This window comes from Pimephales promelas, chromosome 17 (genome assembly GCF_988280905.1).
Source record: "Pimephales promelas chromosome 17, fPimPro1.hap1.1, whole genome shotgun sequence".
Classification (NCBI taxonomy): domain Eukaryota; kingdom Metazoa; phylum Chordata; class Actinopteri; order Cypriniformes; family Leuciscidae; genus Pimephales; species Pimephales promelas.
In genome coordinates this window covers 15,903,906-15,926,016 of record NC_142785.1, presented here as the reverse complement: position 1 = coordinate 15,926,016, position 22,111 = coordinate 15,903,906, and the positions used below count along the sequence as shown (strand labels likewise).

At 38.1% G+C, this 22,111-nt stretch overlaps 1 protein-coding gene across 2 annotated transcripts in view; it reads right to left on the bottom strand.

Annotated features, from left to right (window-relative positions):
• prkg1b (protein kinase cGMP-dependent 1b) overlaps positions 1-22,111 on the bottom strand; it is a 193,327-nt gene that overhangs the window by 117,435 nt on the left and 53,781 nt on the right. For both annotated transcript variants that reach the window (XM_039664767.2, XM_039664766.2), the window contains exon 3: positions 14,939-15,052. In XM_039664767.2, coding sequence (XP_039520701.1) covers positions 14,939-15,052 — 114 coding nt within the window. The remainder of the gene's footprint in view (positions 1-14,938; positions 15,053-22,111) is intronic.

Sequence of the window (22,111 nt, the reverse complement as noted above, 5' to 3'; positions counted from 1 at the left end):
TCCTTGGTAGGTATTTGATTGTTACTAAAGAAATATATCCTCATTGAGAACTACTTGTGAACTAAGAAATAATAACCAATTAATTACTAATCACAAAAGTAACATGTCTAAAAAGTGAAGAATTGTGGGGGTTTTATACTCTTAACATGGTCATAACATTTCAGAAGCATGTGCCTCAAATGGGTTATTTGTGGAAACCAGTTTATGAAGTTTATACATCCCCCCAAATACATTAGCTAGGTTGAGATTGTGACCACTACTCTTGCCAGGATGGACGCATGTTCTCTGTTTATTTAAAACTTAAACATAAAATAATCCTAATAAAGACAGTTTTTAAAAATAAATCTTAAATATATAGGAAGTGATGCTGACACTCTCATGATTGGATTAGTTCACTATTATGAGCTCTATTGAATGTCAGTCACATATATCTCAGACTCCAAAGACCTATAACTTTATGTTACAGTAGCTGCCTGAGGAGGACTTCTCTTTAGCACATGAATATAAACATTGATGTTCACTTGTCAAAAACAATTAGCATCTTTAATGAAGAAATTGGCTGCATTTATGTTACGATAAGCGCAAAAACACATCTTCCAGATTACAGTGTTTGTTAGAATACTAGTGCCTCACAGAACCTGTACAGTATGTGTCAAATATAAAATGAAATCATTGTATCATTTGTGAAAAACATGTTAACTCCTCAATAACTACTTAAGAGTTACCTTGTCATCCCGCAGGAACTACTAGTGATGTGGCCCATTATTTTAAAGTGAAAAACATGTTAACTCCTAACTAACTACAAGCGTAACCTTGTCATCCCGCAATGTTTACACAAGGTAACGCTTGTAGTTAGTTAGGAGTTAACATGTTTTTCACTTTAAAATAATGGGCCACATCACTAGTAGTTCCTGCGGGATGACAAGGTAATGCACTCAAATATCTCAGACTGTTTGTCAAAAGTGAAAAATTGCAACAAATAGCCTACAACATTGCAAGAACAAAATATACACATACTGTAAATTGCATTTACAACATTTTCTCAAAAATACCGATTGAACTTGTACAAATAAGACCATGGGTAATTAACGTTAGTTGTTTCTCCATCCTCCAAATCTGCAGTCACCTCTTGCTCCATCATGGATAATCATAATATGGGTGTTTCACTGTCAACCCACTTCTTTACGTCAGTGAACCATTAGCCGCAAGATGCGTGATTAAACAACAGGTGGCGGTAATGGCAAAAAAATGAGTTTGTAATCTAACGAGAAGAAGAATATCCTTGCATCGTGTTGTATCCGCGCAGGCTCGATAAACGCAATGTAGCTTTTGCTCACGCTACACCGCTACTTGCTGCAAAAAGTAGTTAGCTACTGGAAAAGCTACACTGTTTAAAAAGCAACTGAGCTACTGCCAAGCTACTGAAAAATGTAGTTAAGTTAGTAGCGTCGCTACTTGTAGTTAACTACTCCCCAACACTGCTTACGGGATTACCAAACCAGATGTGGGGTTGGCGGTTACAGCCGCGGACTCCGCAGATGAAACACGGATTGGGCGGATGATGTGATTAAAAAAAGAATTTTAATTAAATTCGGGCGGGTGGCGGGCGGGCGGTAGAACCAAATTATGTGCAAAATGCGTTTTCTATTAGGCTACAATGAAAATATTGTACAGTAGCCTATCAGATAATGTCAGTGTTAAGAGGTTCAGCGTGTGTGGAAGGAAGAAGACAGGGTCGGCATGACTGGGACTCGCGTTTATTCAGAAAAACAAAAAGAAACGAGGCGCACAGTAGCGCATTCGCCACCATAAACAAAACACGCGATCCAACACTTGCTTCTCAGTCTCGGTTGCAGTAGCCGCGTGCGAAGTCCCAGTCCAACTCTCTCTCTCGCTCTCTCATTCCCGCCGGTTATATGTCTCTCTACGCCAATTACTGCAATCATCATTTGCACTTGACCTACTTACTCACCGCACGGCTCCGTCCTTTCTCTCCCGCTACAGACTTCACAAAGTCGCGCTCCCCTCGCCACAGTCAGGTTTGCCAAAGTGCGTTTAATTTATTTATTTTTGTCCCTGCGTGCTGAGTTCATTGCTGATATTCCAACCCGATCTCACAACCAAATCGTACGAATTCAACGAATGATTAAAAAGTGGCTAAATCGTAACAATTCATACGACCTCACTCGTACGAATTAGTACGATTTTGCTAAATCGTACATATTTTATGAATTGGCCAACTCATATGAATTCATACGAATGACCTACCCCTTACCCCGCCCCTAAACCTAACCATCACGTGGGTTTAGACAAATCGTACAAATTCGTACAAGTGAGGTCGTACGAATTAGTACGAATTAGACACTTTTTAATCATTCGTCGAATTCGTACGAATTGGTCGTGAGATACTGTTGGATATTCTGAGAGCTTTCTAGTCTCGCGGCTGTCATCAGCAGCGACCTTGTATCGCCCAATCAGTGGATGGCGGGCGGGCGAGTGCGGTTTTGAAAGTTTGGAAAACTTTGGTCAAAACCGTTGGTGCGGATGGATGGCGGACGGATTGTGAGTTTTGTGATGCGGTTGCGGATGAAATAATAGCCCATCCTCGCATCTCTACCAGATGGAACACACAAGTGAGCTTTATCGTGGACGTCGCCAGTTTACCAACTGTGTATCACACGAAATACGTTCTGAGGAAACTATTTTGCAAATCGTAATTACGCTACATGCCAACATATAAGCAGTGCTATTACGTTTGTCCTTAACGTAATACTATTGCAGTGCTATTACGTTTTTCCTGAACATAATACATCCAAGCAGGTTTCTTTACTATTTATGCATAATCGTGGCATTAAAATTTTGACTCTTTTGCATTCAACTGTCATATCAATTAAGTTTTCCTTCGCATTTATTAATATAATAGACCAACGTTACTCATAAATATATAAAAAGCATTTTCTCCAATAAAACACAACATACTGATACATTCACAAAAGACATACATTTTATTAGCTTGATGTAAACCAAATCCTAGAATCCATACGTTGTTTGCAAGAAACAGATCCAAATCCAGCCTTTTATCCAGTGATCTTCATCTTCATTTCTCAGCAGCGATCGCAAACGTCAAATCCGCGCTGGTGATTAATTCAAATTCAAATAATGCGCCTTCAAGAAGCGTTACGACATGTTTTACGGCAGTGATATCAAACGCTCATTGGCTCTCGCCTGCTTTGTCACAGATTGCGACATGCCGTGTTTCAGTCGGTGTAGTACATTCACATTTGAAATGGAGAAGAGCGCGCGCCTTCAGCCAGAGAGCGAACCGAAATCAGATTAACATTTTGGATTAACGTTAATAACTTTAATTCTGATCTGTACCTCATACACAACTACTATAATACTGCCAGAGGACTGCGACTGCAACGCATCATCATGTGAACGATTTTTGGTAATGTTAATAATAAATAAATAAATTATTGCGAAATGTATCTGTCTGTTATTTTTTTTTTTTCTTAATTGTGTTACCTACGTAGTTTTAAGGAATGGTTATGGTTAGGTTTAGGGATAGGAGTGGGATTAGTGGCTCAAAATATATTTTAATGCTAAAACTCATTTAACTACACATCTCTGTCCATTACGTTTTATCCTTTTTATATTCTGTATAAAATAAATATGTTTTTTGGAGTAGGATTAAGGGGTCTTGTTACATTTATCTTTAAAAGTGAAAGTATACAGATATCGTTATGATATGAAACATATGTAAATAGTTAACGTTTTGTAGCTGTAAAAACGTAATAAGGTTACGTTTAAATGTTGCAAATACGTCCATATTATACGTTTTAGCATCTATCCAAACGTACAAAAACGTACGTTACATATCTTTGAAAATAACGTATTAAATCTACGTATTAACAATGAGACATATTAGGTTAAGGACCAACGTAATAGCACTGCTTATATGTTGGCATGTAACGTAATTGCGATTTGCAAAATAGTTTCCTCAGAACGTATTTCGTGTGATACAGGGTTGCAGTTTACAGCCGGTGAGTCCCATGAATCTAGTGCTCGTCGACAGGCCATACTGAGTGTAGAGAAATAAACCGGTCAGAACACTAATCGATGGCACAAACAGGGAGTGAGACCCAAAGGCACTCGAGACAACAGATTGTCACTGTTCTGTAGAGAATTCAAGTGTTTTTTTTTACCTTTTTTTGACTATTATTTCCTATTATCTTATACCTTGGGCCATCACAAGTTGATAATGACCACCCCCAACAAACACCCTTTTGGGGAAAAGCTTTTGGCGGAATTATGTGATTGTGAATATTAAGCTACTGCAGCTACATAAATGGTCATATAACCCTAAAATTTTGCATAGTGTATCCTGACACATAGGGGAAACTAGCGGAAAAAGATCCTTGGGATTGCTGCCTTTTTACTGTCGAATATCATCCTCAACATACCCCAAGAGACAAAAGAATGTCTGTCCGCCTGAAATATTGTCATCAAAGATGATCATTTCCAAGCATTTTATCATACATATAACTGCCACAAATGTACATTAAAAACTTCCCAAGTTTATAAGCTTCAATTTAAGTCCAAGATTACATTTCTATCTAGAGGATTACAGCTGATATAACCAAAGTTCTCCACTGTACCTCAAATCTGAGAAAATTGAACATTCAAGCATTACCATTCCATATGTGATTTTTGCATATTCACAATATATCTAAAGAGAGTTGAGACTTGACTTATTTACTGCTATACTATATGAAGTGAATTGCATGGAAATTGAATAATGTTATGCTGGACTGTGGTCAGGGTGCAACATATGGTACATTCATAACAAAATCAATTAAGCAAATGTGAGATTTATTAAAGCCCAACACAAGGAATAAAAATCTAGTCTGTTTTCAAAAAGCCAACCTTCAATAGAGTAAACATTAGCAACGTTCTGTAAAGGTAAACATTCTTTATAGCCAAATGGTGATAATTATTTACTTTACAAGTGAATAATACTGTCACCCTCTTATTTTTCTGCATAGACATAAAAACCACTATCCACACTTTAATGGTTGTAATTCAAGAATGCTTTGGAATAGACTTATAGTTGGTCTTGTTTTAAAGAAGACATTTGCCAGATTATTGTAAAAGTGTGGAAATTATGAAAGTAAAACATAAAGAGTTATTTAAGTTTGAGTTTATGAACATGTGCAATGTAAAAATATAATTATTAATATTTTATTAACCATATATATATATGAAGAGTTCAGATGCAAAAGCCTCTAAATGCCATTTGAAATTTTCTTCTAAAATGACCATTTTTATCAAGCTTGTATATTTAAGTTCAGTAATTTCACTTAAATGACAATTAAGAGGTAATCTTCATTGCCATTTAAGTGAAATTACTGAACTTAAATATACAAGCTTGTTAAAAAATGATCATTTTAGAAGAAAATTTCAAATGGCACTTAGAGGCTTTTGCATCTGAACTCTTCATATATATATTACAGAATATATTTTACTCTAAAACTGCAAGAAAATGAAAGCCAAAAATGTGAACAAGTTGTGTTCCATATTTTAGGTTGATATCTCAAAAAATGAGCTTTAAGTAAACAGTACCAAACTTTTTCACTAGGTGAAAACCAGACTTACTGCCCATATAAGGGTGTCTCCATTTTCATGTATGTTTTGAGTAATCTGAACCATGTATTTCCATAATTTTCATGATTTATGAAGTATACATCCTATTCAGAAGTAGTGTGGGTGGTTTGGCAGTATTTGATTTGAATTCAACCTCTAATAAATGCATAAAAATAGAACATAGGTGCATTATAGCTCGCAGCCGCATCACAAATCGAGAAGAAAAAGACTTGGGTATATGGAGCCAGTTGAAGACCAACGAGTGTGTGGCTATACTCCAACCCATTGTAGGGTCTCTGGACTCTGTCAGTTGGGATTCATTCAAATCCACAGTTGAAAAGCTTTTAACCTTTGACTTCCACGCTAGTAATTCATCAGCGAGCGCCAGGAAGTCTTTTGCTAATGGCGTTCATTGACACTTTCATAGCAAACTGAGTTAAAACCAAGCCTTCCCCCTTTCTGGCAAGAAGGAAAGTTGCGTACAACCAGCCCGTTCTCATCATTGTACTACTTTCTTGTTATCACTGTGAAGCTGCTTTGATAAAATCTGTATTGTGAAAAGCGCTATATAAATAAATGTGACTTGACTTGACACGACACACATACACACAAACAGACATTCCTTCATTGAAATCTGTAACTTGACTAATTCTGAAAAGTATACGATCTATTCCTGCATACAAATGTTTATTTATTTATTTATTTATTTTGTAATTTTAGCGTAATCACTACATTACAAACTCTGAATGCATATGAATGTAAACCTGCTTTCCTTTCTTGTTTGTACACCTTGCGTGGTATTATTGGGATCCTCACGGCCAGTCAAAAAAGCATCTTAGGTTATGATAGAATGTATTACACTATACTTTCCATAGTTTCCATTCTTGAGAGTAGAAATGACTCAGATATGCGTCATGACTTTGACCACCCTTGTTGTAAAACATGCAAAACATGCAAATGAACGAGCCTTGACAAGACTAAGAGTTGTAAAACTTCCTCCCAAAAGGGCCGCTTCGCATTGGCTTACACACCTCCAGACAGAGGGTGTGACATCTTCACGCTTTAAAATCACTCATCTTTAAGATCAGCTCTCTCTTCTTCCTCTCTCTATCACCATGTATCTTCTTTGTGATCTCCCCTCCAGGTGAGATTTGTTTTCCCTTTTTGGGGTTTTGTAATGGGTTTTGTATTCAGCAGAAAATGTCTATCATTCTTCTGTTAGAGTACTAAATTTCTGTTCTCACAAAGTTCAGTTATAAACGAGAGTGACAGCCGCATTCAACAACAAAATCATCTAGACTGTCGCCACCTTAAATACACAATATGTCATGTGATCTGGGAAAACCCACCACATGGTGAAATTTGACATATTAAAGGTTTTATGACCATATTAAAGCTGGACTCAAGCCCTTTCCAAATCTGTTTTTATTTATTTTATAGTTTGTTTGTAACAAAAGTTGTGGTTATCTGAAGTCGGCTGATCGCTATGATTTTCAGAAATTGAATTTTGAGAAAAACAGGTTTAATTAACAGTCACGTCTTGCTAGCGGGACGACTGGCGCTCCCTTTTTTATTGCCTTTTTTCATATCACATATTTTAGTAATCATTATAGTTTAGGTATCATTTGAAATCTTACGAACTCAAAATTCCTGTTAAAACCGTTTTGAAATTGGACGATTGAGAGGCGAGCAAGGTCTTTTAAACGAGCAGCTTCAAACTCTGTTGTTCTGTGCTCCGCTTGACACCACACGATAACGCAGGATAAAAACAAATAAAAACTTGCGGGCTGTTGTAGTTCACAGGACTGGACTTTAATCTGTTATGTGGTTTATTTTGATAGTTGAACTGTCTTTGTAATGTTAAGAGAAGTAGAGCTAAACGGGAGATATTGTTTTTTGCCCCTCCGCTCCGCCGTGCGTGTTCTTAAAGAGAAACACAGTCTTTTCAGCTGGCCATTATAAATCGCTATTTTCCTGCACTAAACTAGTGAATTTTCCCAAGATATTCAGAGATCATAAACAAGATGTTATAGAATAATAATTGAATAAAAACCCAATTTTGACAAAAAACTGACATTCAATCTATATTTAGACTTTACTGAAAACATACCAGCGCGACATCCGACAGGTTTTCCCAGATCGCATCACATATGGTAACAGATGTTATTCACATCTATCACATAAAATGCATTTCTTTGTCAATGGTAAAAGCCTTAAAATACTGCTTTAGAGGAGATGAATCTGCACAGTCACTCCTGAATTGCACAGTAGGGCAGATACTTCCACTTTTTCTTCCAGATAACAACCCTCTAACTTTACTACGTGGCATACTGATAAGTGATGTTCAGACATCCAAACACTGACAAGCACCAAGGTAGGCACTCTGGAAATTCAAGGTCACAAGAAGTTACAAGATTCACAAGTTAGAATAATGTAGTATTGTATGCCCACATTCTGAATTGTGTCACTTTCTGATTCATTTTGGAATATTCTCACCACTTGCCAGTTGGCTGGTGATTTTATTAAGAACTGCATCATAATACAGTTTAAATCCTTTACATTTAAATTACAGTATGAGTAGTACTTTCCCTCAGGACACCGCCGCTGAATGAACACCAAGGTGAGTCATTCAAAAGGGAAACATAGACCAGGAGTGGATAACATTATCCAACGAGTGTGTGGTTGCTATGGTTTGCTACATGGTTTGCTACACGTTACATGGTTTGGAGCACAATCTCTATTTCGCGAGCAAGGGAGATACCGGGAGAATTGAAATAATTTGCCGCATAACTACTCGATCACGAGTGGCTCAACAGGTAGATATGAAGAGTTCAGATGCAAAAGCCTCTAAATGCCATTTGAAATTTTCTTCTTTAATGATGATTTTTATCAAACTTGTATATTTAAGTTCAGTAATTTCACTTAAATGGCAATGATAATTACCTATTAATTGTTATTTAAGTGAAATTACTGAACTTAAATATACAAGTTTGATAAAAATCATCATTAAAGAAGAAAATTTCAAATGGCATTTAGAGGCTTTTGCATCTGAACTCTTCATATATAGAAAAACTCATCTTCCATGCATTTGGGCATTTTACATTTGACCAGGGGTGCGTTTCCCGTACAACGACGTAGTTCGCTGATTCACTACCATAGTACGATGCATCGTTGGAAAAATCAACTAGCTAGTCACGACTGTTTCCCGAAACCCATTGTCGCAAAGTATCGTTCAACCACGTTGGTTTCGCACGTGGTGGAATAATAACTACCTTTAATGAAACTGTTTGAGATCCAATTAACACTAGATTTGATTTAAATAAATTACAGACATGTCATCTGAGGACTATTTCTAATTGTTCTCAGTTATTTTGCTTTATTACCAGACTCAATAGTTGGCTCGTTCTTACATAGTATGCACGTTCGCACATGCGCACTCTTCAAAAACGTTACTTCAAATCTTTTGACAAACTAAAAGACGTAAATTCCATTTGTATGTATTCTATGTACTGAATGTCAGCTTGCTTATTTTGCTCAATATAAGGATTTATTACGTCCAAATGTCATGCAATATAGAAACGATGCCTCTAACCACTGGCCGAGAGCTGTCGTTCAAACCACACAACGTTGCGATGCTGTTTGCGAATGTTCGTTGGAACGATGGTTTCGGGAAACACCGACTCTTTGAACTATGCTGATAACGTCGAAACTTGCGACCATAGTTGGCTAACGATGCTTTCGGGAAACCCACCCCTGATTGACACTTCAGCGTGAGAATTCGGGGGTGTGGCGTGTGAAACCAATCAAATGCGGGTGTCTCACGGCAAATGCGTGAGAGTTTTTGCACCAAACACAACAAGATGACATTTAATAAAATTAACAATTATTTAAGCTCCTTATTATGTAGCCTAATCTGTGCTGTTTTGCATTGACCGCCTCCAGTTTTCACTTTGTTTTGCCTCCAGCTAGCGCCGTGACGTAACTGTGACGTCGGCGCAAAAGGGGTCTATAACGTCACAGTTTTCCACCTCTTTCAAATGACAGTAGTTATGGCATTATTGTTGTTTTGGTTCTAGAAGTACTGCTGTTTCAATGCTCAGGTGTCTGTCTAACTCTACATAGCATAAAAAATGCTGATGATGTGATGTCTGATGATGCGCGAGCAGGTGTGCGGAGGTATATAAAATACATATGTTGATAGGCAGCTCGAATCATTGGATTCGGACCGAATGCAATGATCAAACAATGCAATGATTGGACAAACATTTTATGGTCCTATGCCTTCCTCAGATGATATAATATAAATACATATGAAATACACGGTTAAATACAGAGTGTGGCGTGTGAACTGGTTGAATTGCATGTGAATTGAGAACCCTGCAGTTGTCACAAACATGCATAAAACTTTCTTCATATTCATAAAATATGTCATGTCATGATTATGAAGGTGTCATGTTAGTCTTATGCACACCCCTTCAAGTAAAGTGTTACCCAAACATTTTGCTTTGTTGAAAGATAAAAAGATCTAGCTTGTTAATGGTGATGCCTATTAGTTCGACTTGAAAAGGTTAGTCGTGTCCTCCTCGTTTGCAACCCGGTCTCACCCCAAGACGTCATATAACTGACGTTTTGGGACGTCTTTTGACCATACGTCAATATTCGCCTTTTTAGGGCCCCCTTAAACGTCGGTAGATGAGGTTATGGGATCCTAACTCTACCCCATACCTAAACCTAACCCTAAACCTAACCCGTCACCTAACTGACGTTAAAGGTAAAGCGTCAGTTGTATGACGGCCCGGAATCGCCATCTACCGACGTTTAAGGGGGCCCTAAAAAGGCTGATATTGACGTATGGTCAAAATACGTCCCAAAACGTCAGTTATATGACTTTTTGGGATGAGACTGTTTTATCGTTTGGGGCATTAGAGAGGTGTCTGGCAGAGAACAAACTGTTACAAACTGCTATAATAGCAGTACAACATTTAATCATAGCCAGAGATTCAAACAATCCTACAGCTTGTGATCATTATAAGCAATGGGCAGTCCTGAATGATCATCTTTCGAAAATGCTTTGATTTTAAATGAGGAAGTAAATCATCGCAAAACACTGTACCATCATTACCGCGAGTAAATGATGACTATGGGAACTATTAATGCCCATTTCCTCTAAAATGACTTTTCTTTCAAAAAGAACCCAAATTTCCAAAAGTGAAAACTTGGATACAGTGATTCTCAAAAGACTGAGTAAGAAAGCACACGCCTATTTTACATTTCCCTTTCAGCAACACTCCTTTACATCTAAGAGAAGACCTCTGGCTTTATCTTGCTTAAACATCCTTGAACTCTGAACACATACAGTACTTCCATTAAAAGAAAGCTGGAATTAATGAAGTCACATTCAGTGCCATACCAACCATGAGCAAAGGGACACTGCCAAAAACCAAAGGGTGAAACGTTCTCCCCTGAGGATTTCACCACTAAAATTCAATGCACAATGGTTTCTATGGCAACAAGCGACTCGATGCACTTAATGCTACAATAAACTGGAGTGACAGATAAGGTGTTGCTCTCTAAATTTTAGCTGCTAAAGCCCTTAATGAGTCTGAATGCCAAAATCAAAGAGCAAGCCTTTGTGGCTGGCTGTCTTTGAATAGGACTTTTTTTTTTTTTTCATTATATACAGAGTTAATGAAGTTTCAGATCACAGGTTTACAACAAAGTATATACACTGCCTTACTCTGTTTGTGTGTGTATTTCTTTCTTTACCTTCTCTAAAGATAATGCAGATGTGGTATAACTCCTGTGCAACGATATTACTAGCCTGACCTACATACATTTATAACCCTATCAAGTGGATGAAATTTACATATGTGATTGAGGAATTTAAATATATATATATGGACATGCATACACTCAGTTGTAGACACTGCAGATTTGTCATGTTGTAAATCTCCTGTTCCACCACATCCCAAAGGTGCTCTATTGCCTGTGGAGACCATTTGAGTATACTAAACTCATTGCCATGTTCAAGAAACCAGTCTGAGAAGATTAGAGCTCAGGTAGGCTGTGGCATTTTTAACGATGGTTAATTGGTAATAAGGGGCCAAAATTGTACCTGTAGAAAATATCATTGCAGCAAGGTTTAAGGATGCTTGGGGTGGCACTGGCTCAATTGGCTCATGTAGTTTGTCAACAAACCAAAAGGTTGGTGGTTCAAATTCCCGGTGTCACCTGACCAAGTATCGAGGTGTCCATGAGCAAGACACCTAAGCCCAGCTGATCCCGACGAGCTGGATGAAGCCTTGCAAGGCTGACACCGCCGTCAGTGTATGAATGAGTGAGTGAATGGTTGAATGTGAGGCAAAATGTAAAGCGCTTTGGTGGCCTTTGGGTCTGTGGAAGCGCAATATAAATGCAGTCCATTTACCATAAGGAAGACGGAGGCAGGAACTGGAGAACAATCAAGTAAAACTGTATTTAAATAAAATAGGGGAACATGGGGCACAACCTAACGCGGGGTTAAATGTAACAAGTAAACGTTCATTTGTAGCAGAGATGTGTATGTTGCTTGTGTAAAAAAAAAACTTAATCTAACCTAATTATTTTTTAATTAGTTGAGCCAAAACCAAAATGTGTTAGGTTGTGCCCCGCTCTACCCTAAACACGACTGCTGGCTACTGAAATAAAATATACCATTCTCTGTGAACCCTACAGATGGTTGTGTCTGAAAATCCCAGTAGATTGGCAGTTTCTGAAATTGAACTTCAGCAGATCGTCTTGACCGTGTCTACAGGACTAAATGCATGAGTTTCTGCCATGTGACTGGCTGATTAGATAGATGACCTAACAAGCAGTTGAACAACTGTAACTAATAAAGTGGTCAGTGAGTGTATAGATATTGAGAATGAGGAGTTGATGTCATTTTACAGTGCCCCTCCCCTTTCCGCCATGTTGGTAGGATTCCCACGACAAAACAGTATTGATTACGTGTGTTTTTAGCTCGGTAGTAGAGGAGTTTCTCGCAATACCGCACTGTTTTACCATGCCTGGAAGTAACTGCTGCGTTAAAAACCGATAAAAACCCTGGTAACCGATAGCGTCACCTACCATCATGGCCGAATGGCTCAGACCCCGCCCAAATAGGCACGTGACTCCTCATTCTCAATAGATAGCATCTGCCAAATGCATAAATGTAAAAAAATAAATAAAATAAAAATAATTTTGTGCTCTGTGTTTTTTTTATAGACGTTTGAAAAGTAAAGTAAATGATGACAATATTTCTATATTGGAGTGAACCAACTTTTTTAAAACATACTGAATGGATCTCTGCATCTCAGCAGACACAGTGATGATGCATAGCAAATATTAGATTAATGTCAGATTAAAGTTTCCCATTCTATTGATGTAGTCTGTTTACTGAAAAAACACCAACAGAGTCGGTATAGTAAATGTAGAAGAATAAAAATCAAAAAACGAATTGCCATTTACATCTGCATGACTCACATGTCACATCCAAATTATAGCTCCATCATCAGTGTATAGATTAAGCTCCATAAATCACTAACACGTCGTTACATTCTACTTCTTGTGTGATGCATGTGCTTCTCATATCGCAGTGACTCACAGCACACCTCTCTAAGAAGCTTACTCCTTGTAGTTTATGACTAGACACATATATGTGTCATTATTTTTTCCCTCTTTCCTTCTCCCCCGATCTCTCACCTTTCTTTTCTCTGCATTTAGGATGTGCTGGTATATATATTTCTGCCATGACAATTCTTGGGACATTGGTATGATAACGAATATGGCAATGTAAATGTATTTGGTCTTGGCAGAATAGATCTATGCCTGCACTGCTGCTGTAGAGCAAGTACCAAGACTTGCTGTAACATGCTGCTGCTGTACATGATGGATTAACCCCTGTAGCTCTATACAAGTGGAGCTGGGGAAGATGCAAGGTTTCGAAATACAGCTACCAGCAACAGTCCGGTATGTGTTTGAATGTTGAGCGGCAGCTCATTGGATGGTGATGCAACAACAACAACCAATCAGCTGTGCCAAGTAGAGGGAAATTCTTTTGACATTCCAATTCAACATCATGTGGCATATGGCAAAATAAATTCTTTTCCAAACTCATGAATTGAAAGAGAGACTATTCTTAAATTATGGTTGCTCATTCCAGGTTCCCATCATATTCAGTATCTTGCAAAACTTAAATAAATAAACAAATAAATAAAACAAAGAGAACCATCAGCAAAATACATTTAATCAGATATTGTAAAGCAACAGCTGCTTCACAGAAAACATAGAAAGAGAGAGAGAGAACAGAATGTGCAAACAGAATGAGAGATAAGGATATCTATTTTTTGCATTTGCCTCAGAGGCGAAAAGCTAAAAAATAAGATGCTGAAGATTGTACTTCAACATGACAAAATAATTGCTTTGTGGTTGTGTTTCTCATCTTGGTGACTCTCTTCAAAACTGAGGAAATGGCCTAGCATTCGCACTTAAGAGATGCAGATGAGACACTGCGATTCTGACTCACCTCTTTCCGTTGCTGGTATATATCTCACTATTTCACGCTAGCAGTTTCTACCAGTGTCAGTAATAAGGATTCAAGCACACCAAAGATCAGTAATTTAGCTACGATTGAAGTACTATCACGCAGCAAACACTATGCAATTTTCTAATAAAACGCATTGTTGCATTTGGTTTAACAGGGGGAAGAATCAGAGCCATTATCCATTGTACATTTTGATAATTAAATTAAGTGAGGCTTGCAAATTATTTTGCCAGGCTGACATGCATTCAAATCAGCTTGTCACATTGTTGTAAAAAAATACAAGACCATGTCAGACTCGAATAGAGCAGGAACAATATTTGAATTGTTTATTATCACAAGACTATCTACTGGTTTTGCCGGAAAGAAAAGCTTTGCATTAAAATATTTAAACTTCATAATATGTAGATATAGTGTACTTGTATGAGTGTGTGTATGTGTGTGGTTTCCATGGTTCCCCCCTCCTGAGATTTGCTGTTCTTGCTAAGTTAAGGATGACAACACAGTGTATGTGTTCCCATGGTTACTCACTCCAGATTGTGGTTTGTCTTTGCACAGTTATAAAGAGAAAAGGTTTGTCCATGTGCACATTCATGCATGTGCAAGCGTGTCTGCATATTTGCAAATGCAATCAAATGAGCTCGTGTACAACAGTCGTTTTGCGGCAAAAGTACAATACATTTCCATGAATTAACTGTTGAACTGTGAATGTGCAGGTGCATTGTTCTCACTCACTCTGTACCGTAGCAGTCCTGGTGCAGTTGTAGAGGATGGCGAGCTCTCCGAACACTTTCCCCGGTCCCATGGTGCAGAGTTTCATCCCCTCCTTGGTCACCTCCACCTTGCCATCTGAAAGCAATCAGAAGGTATATCCCTAAGTCCATTGATGATGCTCTGTTCATGAAAGTAAGCATGACAGTCTGGAAATGCATCCGTGCCAGTCGCCTGGATTGGACCGAGCCTGGCCTAATACATTCCAATAACAGTCTCATTCCATTAGGCCAGCACACATGAGCAGAAGTTTCAAGGAGAGTGGGGGAGGTGAAATGACTGGGAAAGATACAAGCTCTCTAAGGTAATGGGCACTGGGAGAAATAGGCCAGTGGAAAGGGTAAAAAAAAATAAAGGAGTGTAGGATTAGCAAAATATGATGCTTAAACTATTAGATGAGATGCAGTGAAATCGTACTGAGAGGGCCTGGGACTGTTATTTCAGGATTAACGCATAACACACGTAACTCTTCAGCGTTAACTCATGGGAAATTCAACAACAGGCTTGGCTGAAGAGCTCATCTGTCACCTCATGCAGTTTTCGAATTATACCAAAGCTTCCGAGGGCCCTACTTAGAACAAAGTAGGTCTGAGAAAACGCTTCTGGCTGAATGCTGGAAAAAGTAAGGTAGCAAAAAGCAAAGATGTCCATGCCGATTTTTACAATCTGACGTTATTCGCATAAAAGGCATGCTGGGGATGATGAGGGTTTTGTTGTTTTGATGACAGTGTTGTGGTTGGAAGATTAAGAACCGCATGTTTTTTGGTTCCATTCCAGACTTGCACACAAGCTTTATTGCAATCATTTCCCAAAATGTAATTTAGGTGGAAATATTATGAAATCTTTAAACAGGACGTTAACACAGGCCAGAGACGGTACCAACCAAAAACAGATGCAAAGAAGAGAACAGAGACACGCCAGCAGAGCAAAGGCACCAGTGTTGGAGGTAACTTGAATTACAGTATGTAATCAGATTACTTTTTCAAGTAACTAGTAAAGTACGCATGCATTTCTTTTAAAATTGACAAAATATCTGAGTTACTTCTTCAAATAAGTAACGTAAGTTACTTTGTTTTCCAATTTATTGACTGACAGCTTGCTTTTCCCCATGTTGAGACAAATCGAAGTGCAGAGGCGTTGATGTGTAAACATGATGGTTATTGTAGTTGTAGACTAATGTGAGCTTGCATTTACTCATCTCATTTGCACAAATAAAGTTTAAATATCCGTCAAAATGAATAAAATCAGTGAAATGCAGAATCAGAATATTAAGTTAACCAAAACATAAATTTGTATGCATTTAATCTCACTTTATTGACTAATTTACTTTTCTGACCTTTCATAATTCAGTTAAAATTAAGCAAAAAGGACTAAACAAATATATATATATATATATATATATATATATTGGTCAAGTAAGTGTTAAACTTTTTTTCCTGCATCGTATTCTTCCGTTATGCAGAATGGCAGCACAGCTGAAAGGTTTGTTTGAGCTGCACCCTCTACTGTACAAGCGTGAATTTGCAATTTGCATTTGCATTAAAGTTATTTAAAAAAAAAAAAAAAATCCTGCATTCTTGATCAAATAAATGCAGCTTTGGTGAGCATAAGAGACTAGTCAAATTGTAGTCAGCTGAAAACAAACAGTAAGGGTCCTCTCCACCGGGGAAATATGCTTATCTTCTTCATCATACTTGATAGGCTAGTCTGCAGCTCTGATGCTATCAGCAAGGCTAATCCAAATAGGCTACAAATACACTGGCCTAGAATCAGTTTGCAGTGGCTCTATTCTGCTGCCACCTGCGGTCAGTCTAATGACGGATCTGATCACCACTGGCCATCCCAAGCTCTAACAGCACGAAACAAACATCCACTTTTAAGCCCACCATGCACACCAGCCAACTAACCCAATGTGTGCATACAATGCTAAACTTACTTTAACTTACTTTGTACAATTTAGATTAAAAAAACTGAACATATGGAAGAGATCAGTTCTATCAGTCAAGCCAAGTTGTGGGCTTTGGTCTGTACGTAATATTATAAATAAACAGTTGTGGCTAAAAAATTACAGATTATAAAGTATTTTTTTTTTAATCAAAATGCAACAACATACAATGGATAAAATCAGTTCCCACACTCACTAAAAAAGTGATTACCAAATACTTCACAATCTGACACAGATTAATTGGCTCTGTGCCTGTAACAGCTAAATAGTCAAGTTGGTATAAGCAAGCTAAAATGGCATTGTTTACTTTATGGTATGCTTAGCTAACTGTGCAAACATAACTTTGAGTTGAAAATGCATTCCAAAAAAATCCAGGTATGATTCAGGAGTTAAAGATATTAAACATAAATATCATACAAAGGAGACGCGTGCCAATGAATAAGTCGGCCTTGTTCTTAATCACTTTATACACATCTGGGATAATATGACAAATTCTAAATCAGTTAATTGTCATGGATGGATGGTGATGAGACGTAGAGTATCTTTAAATGCAGTGTGAACTCTATTAAACAAACGTGTATAGTCTCACATAAAGATCATCCAAAACAAGGGAAAGGTAACGTAACAGCGTATATTAACACAAATGACAGCAGACAATGAAGAACTGAAACAGAGGGCATTAAATACACATGAACAAATGAACCCCAATTCAGTAGTGCATCTCAATCAGCTCCCTATTTCAGTAGTGCATCTCAATCAGCTCCCTAATTCAGTAGTGCGTCTATATCAGCTCCCCAATTCAGTAGTGCACCTCAATCAGCTCCCTAATTCAGTAATGCATATCTACCAGTGCCCCAATTCAGTAGAGCATCTCAATCAGCTCCCTAATTCAGTAGTGCATCTCTATCAGTGCCGCAATTTAGTACTGAATCTCAATCAGCTCCAAATTTAGTAGTGCATCTCAATCAGCACCCTAAATCAGTAGTGCGTCTCAATCAGCTCCCCAATTCAGTAATGCGTCTCAATCAGCTGCCCAATTCAGTAGTGCGTCTCAATCAGCTCCCTAATTCAGTAGTGCATCTTAATCAGCTCCCCAATTCAGTAGAGCATCTCAATCAGCTCCCCAATTCAGTAGTGTATCTCAATCAGCTCCCTAATACAGGAGTGCATCTCTATCAGCGCCCCAATTCAGTAGTGCATCTCAATCATTGCCCAGTTCAGTTGAGCATCTCCATCAACTCCCTAATTCAGTAGTGAGTCTCAATCAGCTCCCCAATTCAGTAGTGTATCTCAATCAGCTCCCTAATACAGGAGTGCATCTCTATCAGCGCCCCAATTCAGTAGTGCATCTCAATCATTGCCCAGTTCAGTTGAGCGTCTCCATCAGCTCCCTAATTCAGTAGTGAGTCTCAATCAGCTCCCTAATTCAGTAGTGAGTCTCAATCAGTTCCCAAATTCAATAGAGCATCTCAATCAGCTCCTTAATTCAGTAGTGTGTCTCAATCAGCGCCCCAATTCAGTAAAGCATCTCAATCAGCTCCCTAATTCAGTAGAGCGTCTCAGTCAGCTCCCTAATTCAGTAGAGAGTCTCAATCAGCTCCCCAATTCAGTAGTGCGTCTCAATCAGCCCCCCAATTCAGTAGTGCATCTCTATCAGTGCCCCAATTCAATAGAACATCTCAATCAGCTCCCTAATTCAGTAGTGCACCACAATTAGCTCCCCAATTCAGAAGTGCATCTCAATCCAGTGCCCCAAATTAGTAGTGCGTCTCAATTAGCTCCCCAATTCAGTAGTGCGTCTCAATCAGCGCCCCAAATCAGTAGTGCGTCTCAATCAGCCCCCAAATTCAGTAGTGCGTCTCAATCAGCGCCCCAATTCAGTATTGCATCTCAATCAGCTCCCTAATTCAGTAGTGCCTCTCTATCATCGCCCCAATTCAGTTGAGCATCTCAATCAGCTCCCTAAATCAGTAGTGCATCTGTATCAGTGCCCAAACTCAGTAGTGCATCTCAATCAGCTCCCTAATTCAGTAGTCGGTCTCAATTAGATCCCTAATGTAGTAGTGTGTCTCAATTAGCTCCCCAATTCAGTAGTGCGTCTCAATCAGCCCCCTAATTCAGTGGTGCGTCTCTATCAGTGTCCCAATTCAGTAGAACGTCTCAATCAGCACCCCAAATTAGTAGTGAGTCTCAATTAACTCCCCAATTCAGTAGTGCGTCTCAATCAGCGCCCCAAGTCAGTAGTGCGTTTTAATCAGCCCCCCAATTCAGTAGTGCGTCTCTATCAGTGCCCCAATTCAGTGGAACGTCTCAATCAGCTCCCCAATTCAGTAGTGCGTCTCAATCAGTGCCCCAAGTCAGTAGTGCGTCTCAATCAGCCCCCCAATTCAGTAGTGCGTCTCTATCAGTGCCCCAATTCAGTAGTGCGTCTCAATCAGCCCTCCAATTCAGTAGTGCATCTAAATCAGCTCCCCAATTCAGTAGTGTCTCAATCAGCTCCCTAATTCAGTAGAGCGTCTCAATCAGCTCCCTAATTCAGAAGTCCATCTCAATTAGCTCCCCAATTCAGTAGTGCGTCTCTATCAGTGCCCCAATTCAGTAGAATGTCTCAATCAGCTCCCTAAATCAGTAGTGCGGCTCAATTAGCTGCCCAATTCAGTAGCGCGTCTCAATCAACCGCCCAATTGAGTAATGCGTCTCAATCAGCCGCCCAATTTAGTAGTGCGTCTCTATCAGTGCCCCAATTCAGTAGAACGTCTCAATCAGCTCCCTAATTCAGTAGTGTGTCTCAATCAGCCCCCCAATTGAGTAGTGCATCTCTATCAGCACCCCAATTCAGTAGTGCGTCTCAATCAGCTCCCTAATTCAGTAGTGTGTCTCACTCTCAATCAGTCCCCCAATTCAGTAGGGCACTGATCAGGGAGTCAAACATTTTAAAGGCTGTCTCAACTGCAGAATCCTTCCAGGGAACACTAAAAAGTCCCACAATGCACTGTGAAATCTGAGAGCATTGCTGCTCACTATGCTCCCTTTGAAGCATGAAACTTAAATTACATGAATCAACTCACTACATGTAACAACACAGATAACTTTCATTCTAAAGTTTTTATAACAAGACTAAAATATGATTGCCTCTGGTTCAATATGGTTCTCACGCAAGGACCTGTTGCTGACAACAACTTTACGACATTTTAGGAACAGAATAATCCAGGATTGTGTCAAATCATCAACAATTAAATCCAGTTAACTCAATTTCCGACATGGAAGAATGGTACCCTGTTTTATATGACATCAAATAAGATTTTGACATGCAAGTTTGTCAAGTCAAAAGTAAAAGCAACTCGAATGTCAATGTCAAGTCTCAAGGATTCAAATTGAAAGTCACATGTTTTGAGTACACAATAAAACTTGCACCACATAATACATCAAACCAAAGATCCTGCCGCCACAGTCTCCTCTTAAACCGTAAAAAGTGTATTCGATTTCCATCATGTTCTGTTAGCTTTATCTTGGAAAGGCAATATTAGGAATGAGACCAGGCACAAAAGGAGGATGTTGTTATCAGGGAGCTGTGACTATCAGCCTGAAGCCTATTGGGCAGGTCATGCTGACTTGTGCTCTATTATCACTGAGTCCGCAACCAAGGGAAAAATCGTACTATTACTAGGACGAAAAATGCGGTACTGTATGCTTTAGGGCCCACAGGCAACAGGATGTGCATGCAAAAAAATAATGCTCTATATTTTCCAAGCTTATGCTACATATAATATCTGCACTTTTTAGTAAGGTTATTATAAAAAAAGGTTATTTAGATGACAAAAATGTTCTGTACACTAAGAGGCTTTGCACATAAAGTGTTTCAGACTAGTGGAAAGAACATCCAAAACACATTTAAAGGGATAGTTCACCCAAAAAGGAAACTGCTGTCACCATTTACTCACCCTTGTGTTGTTCCGAAACCTGACACTTTTGTTCATCTTCGGAACACAAATTTATATATTTTTTATAAAACCGGAGCCAGTTCTGCACTCTCCATTGCCAGATAGAAATCACCACTTTTAGAGATAGTAAAATTATCTGAAAATTTTCTGAAAATGTTGCTTTTATCAACAGCACAATTATACACTGTTTCCTTGATAAATTTGCTAAACAATTAAAATATATATAAAATATAAAATATAATATAATATATATATATATATATATATATATATATATATATATATATATCAGGGTTTCCGTTGTCCGGTAATTACCGGACATTGGCCGGGAAAAAAATTAAATGTCCGACAAAATTAAATCTCTCCGGTCAAATTGTCCGATTAAAATTGCCTAATAATCCAGCCCCCCTAACACAATCTGAATTAGAAAATAAGCCTAAAATATATAAAGCAAAAATACACCGACCTTTGGCTATGTTATAAAGGAACAGGCTCTACCGTTTGAATGTTATTAAATTATGTAATTTAATCTTACACGACATTATTAAAATGTAAAATATAGGCTAAATAAAAATGTATATTTTTGTGCATTAATTTAAAGACGGCATGTATTCGTATTTTCCGCACTATAAGGCGCACGTAAAAGCCTTAAATTTTCTCAAAAAACGACAGTGCGCCTATAATCCGGAGCGCCTTATATATGGATCAACTGGTTAATAACGCTCCGCGTTACCTTACCTAACGCTAACGCTCAGCCTTACCTTACAAAAAACTAAAGACCAACAACAACATGTTTCATTTCAAATTACAAATTAGGACTAGCAAGAACAGGAATGCAGCATACACAAAAAGTCCTGTAAAATTAAACGAATAAATGGGCCTAATAATATTAATACAAAATTTATTAACAAAAATATACATAAAAGTTTTAAAAGTAAATTAACTATAGGCCAGAATTTTGATAACTGAACTTTTGCCCAACGCACACGATAAAAATGTAAATGGGTTAATAACCATTGTACACACAAACTGCTGTAAAATTAAACGAATAAATGGGCCTAATAATATAACTAAAATAAAAATATGAACAAAAATGTAAAAAAAAATATATATATAGGCCTACATAAATGTTTAAAAGTAGGCTAATTAATTTTTAGGCCAGATTTTGATAAGCCTAACTGATTTTTGCGCAAAGCGCACTATTAAAATTTAAATTGGCTTAGGCCTATATCATATGTTAAAAAAAAAAAA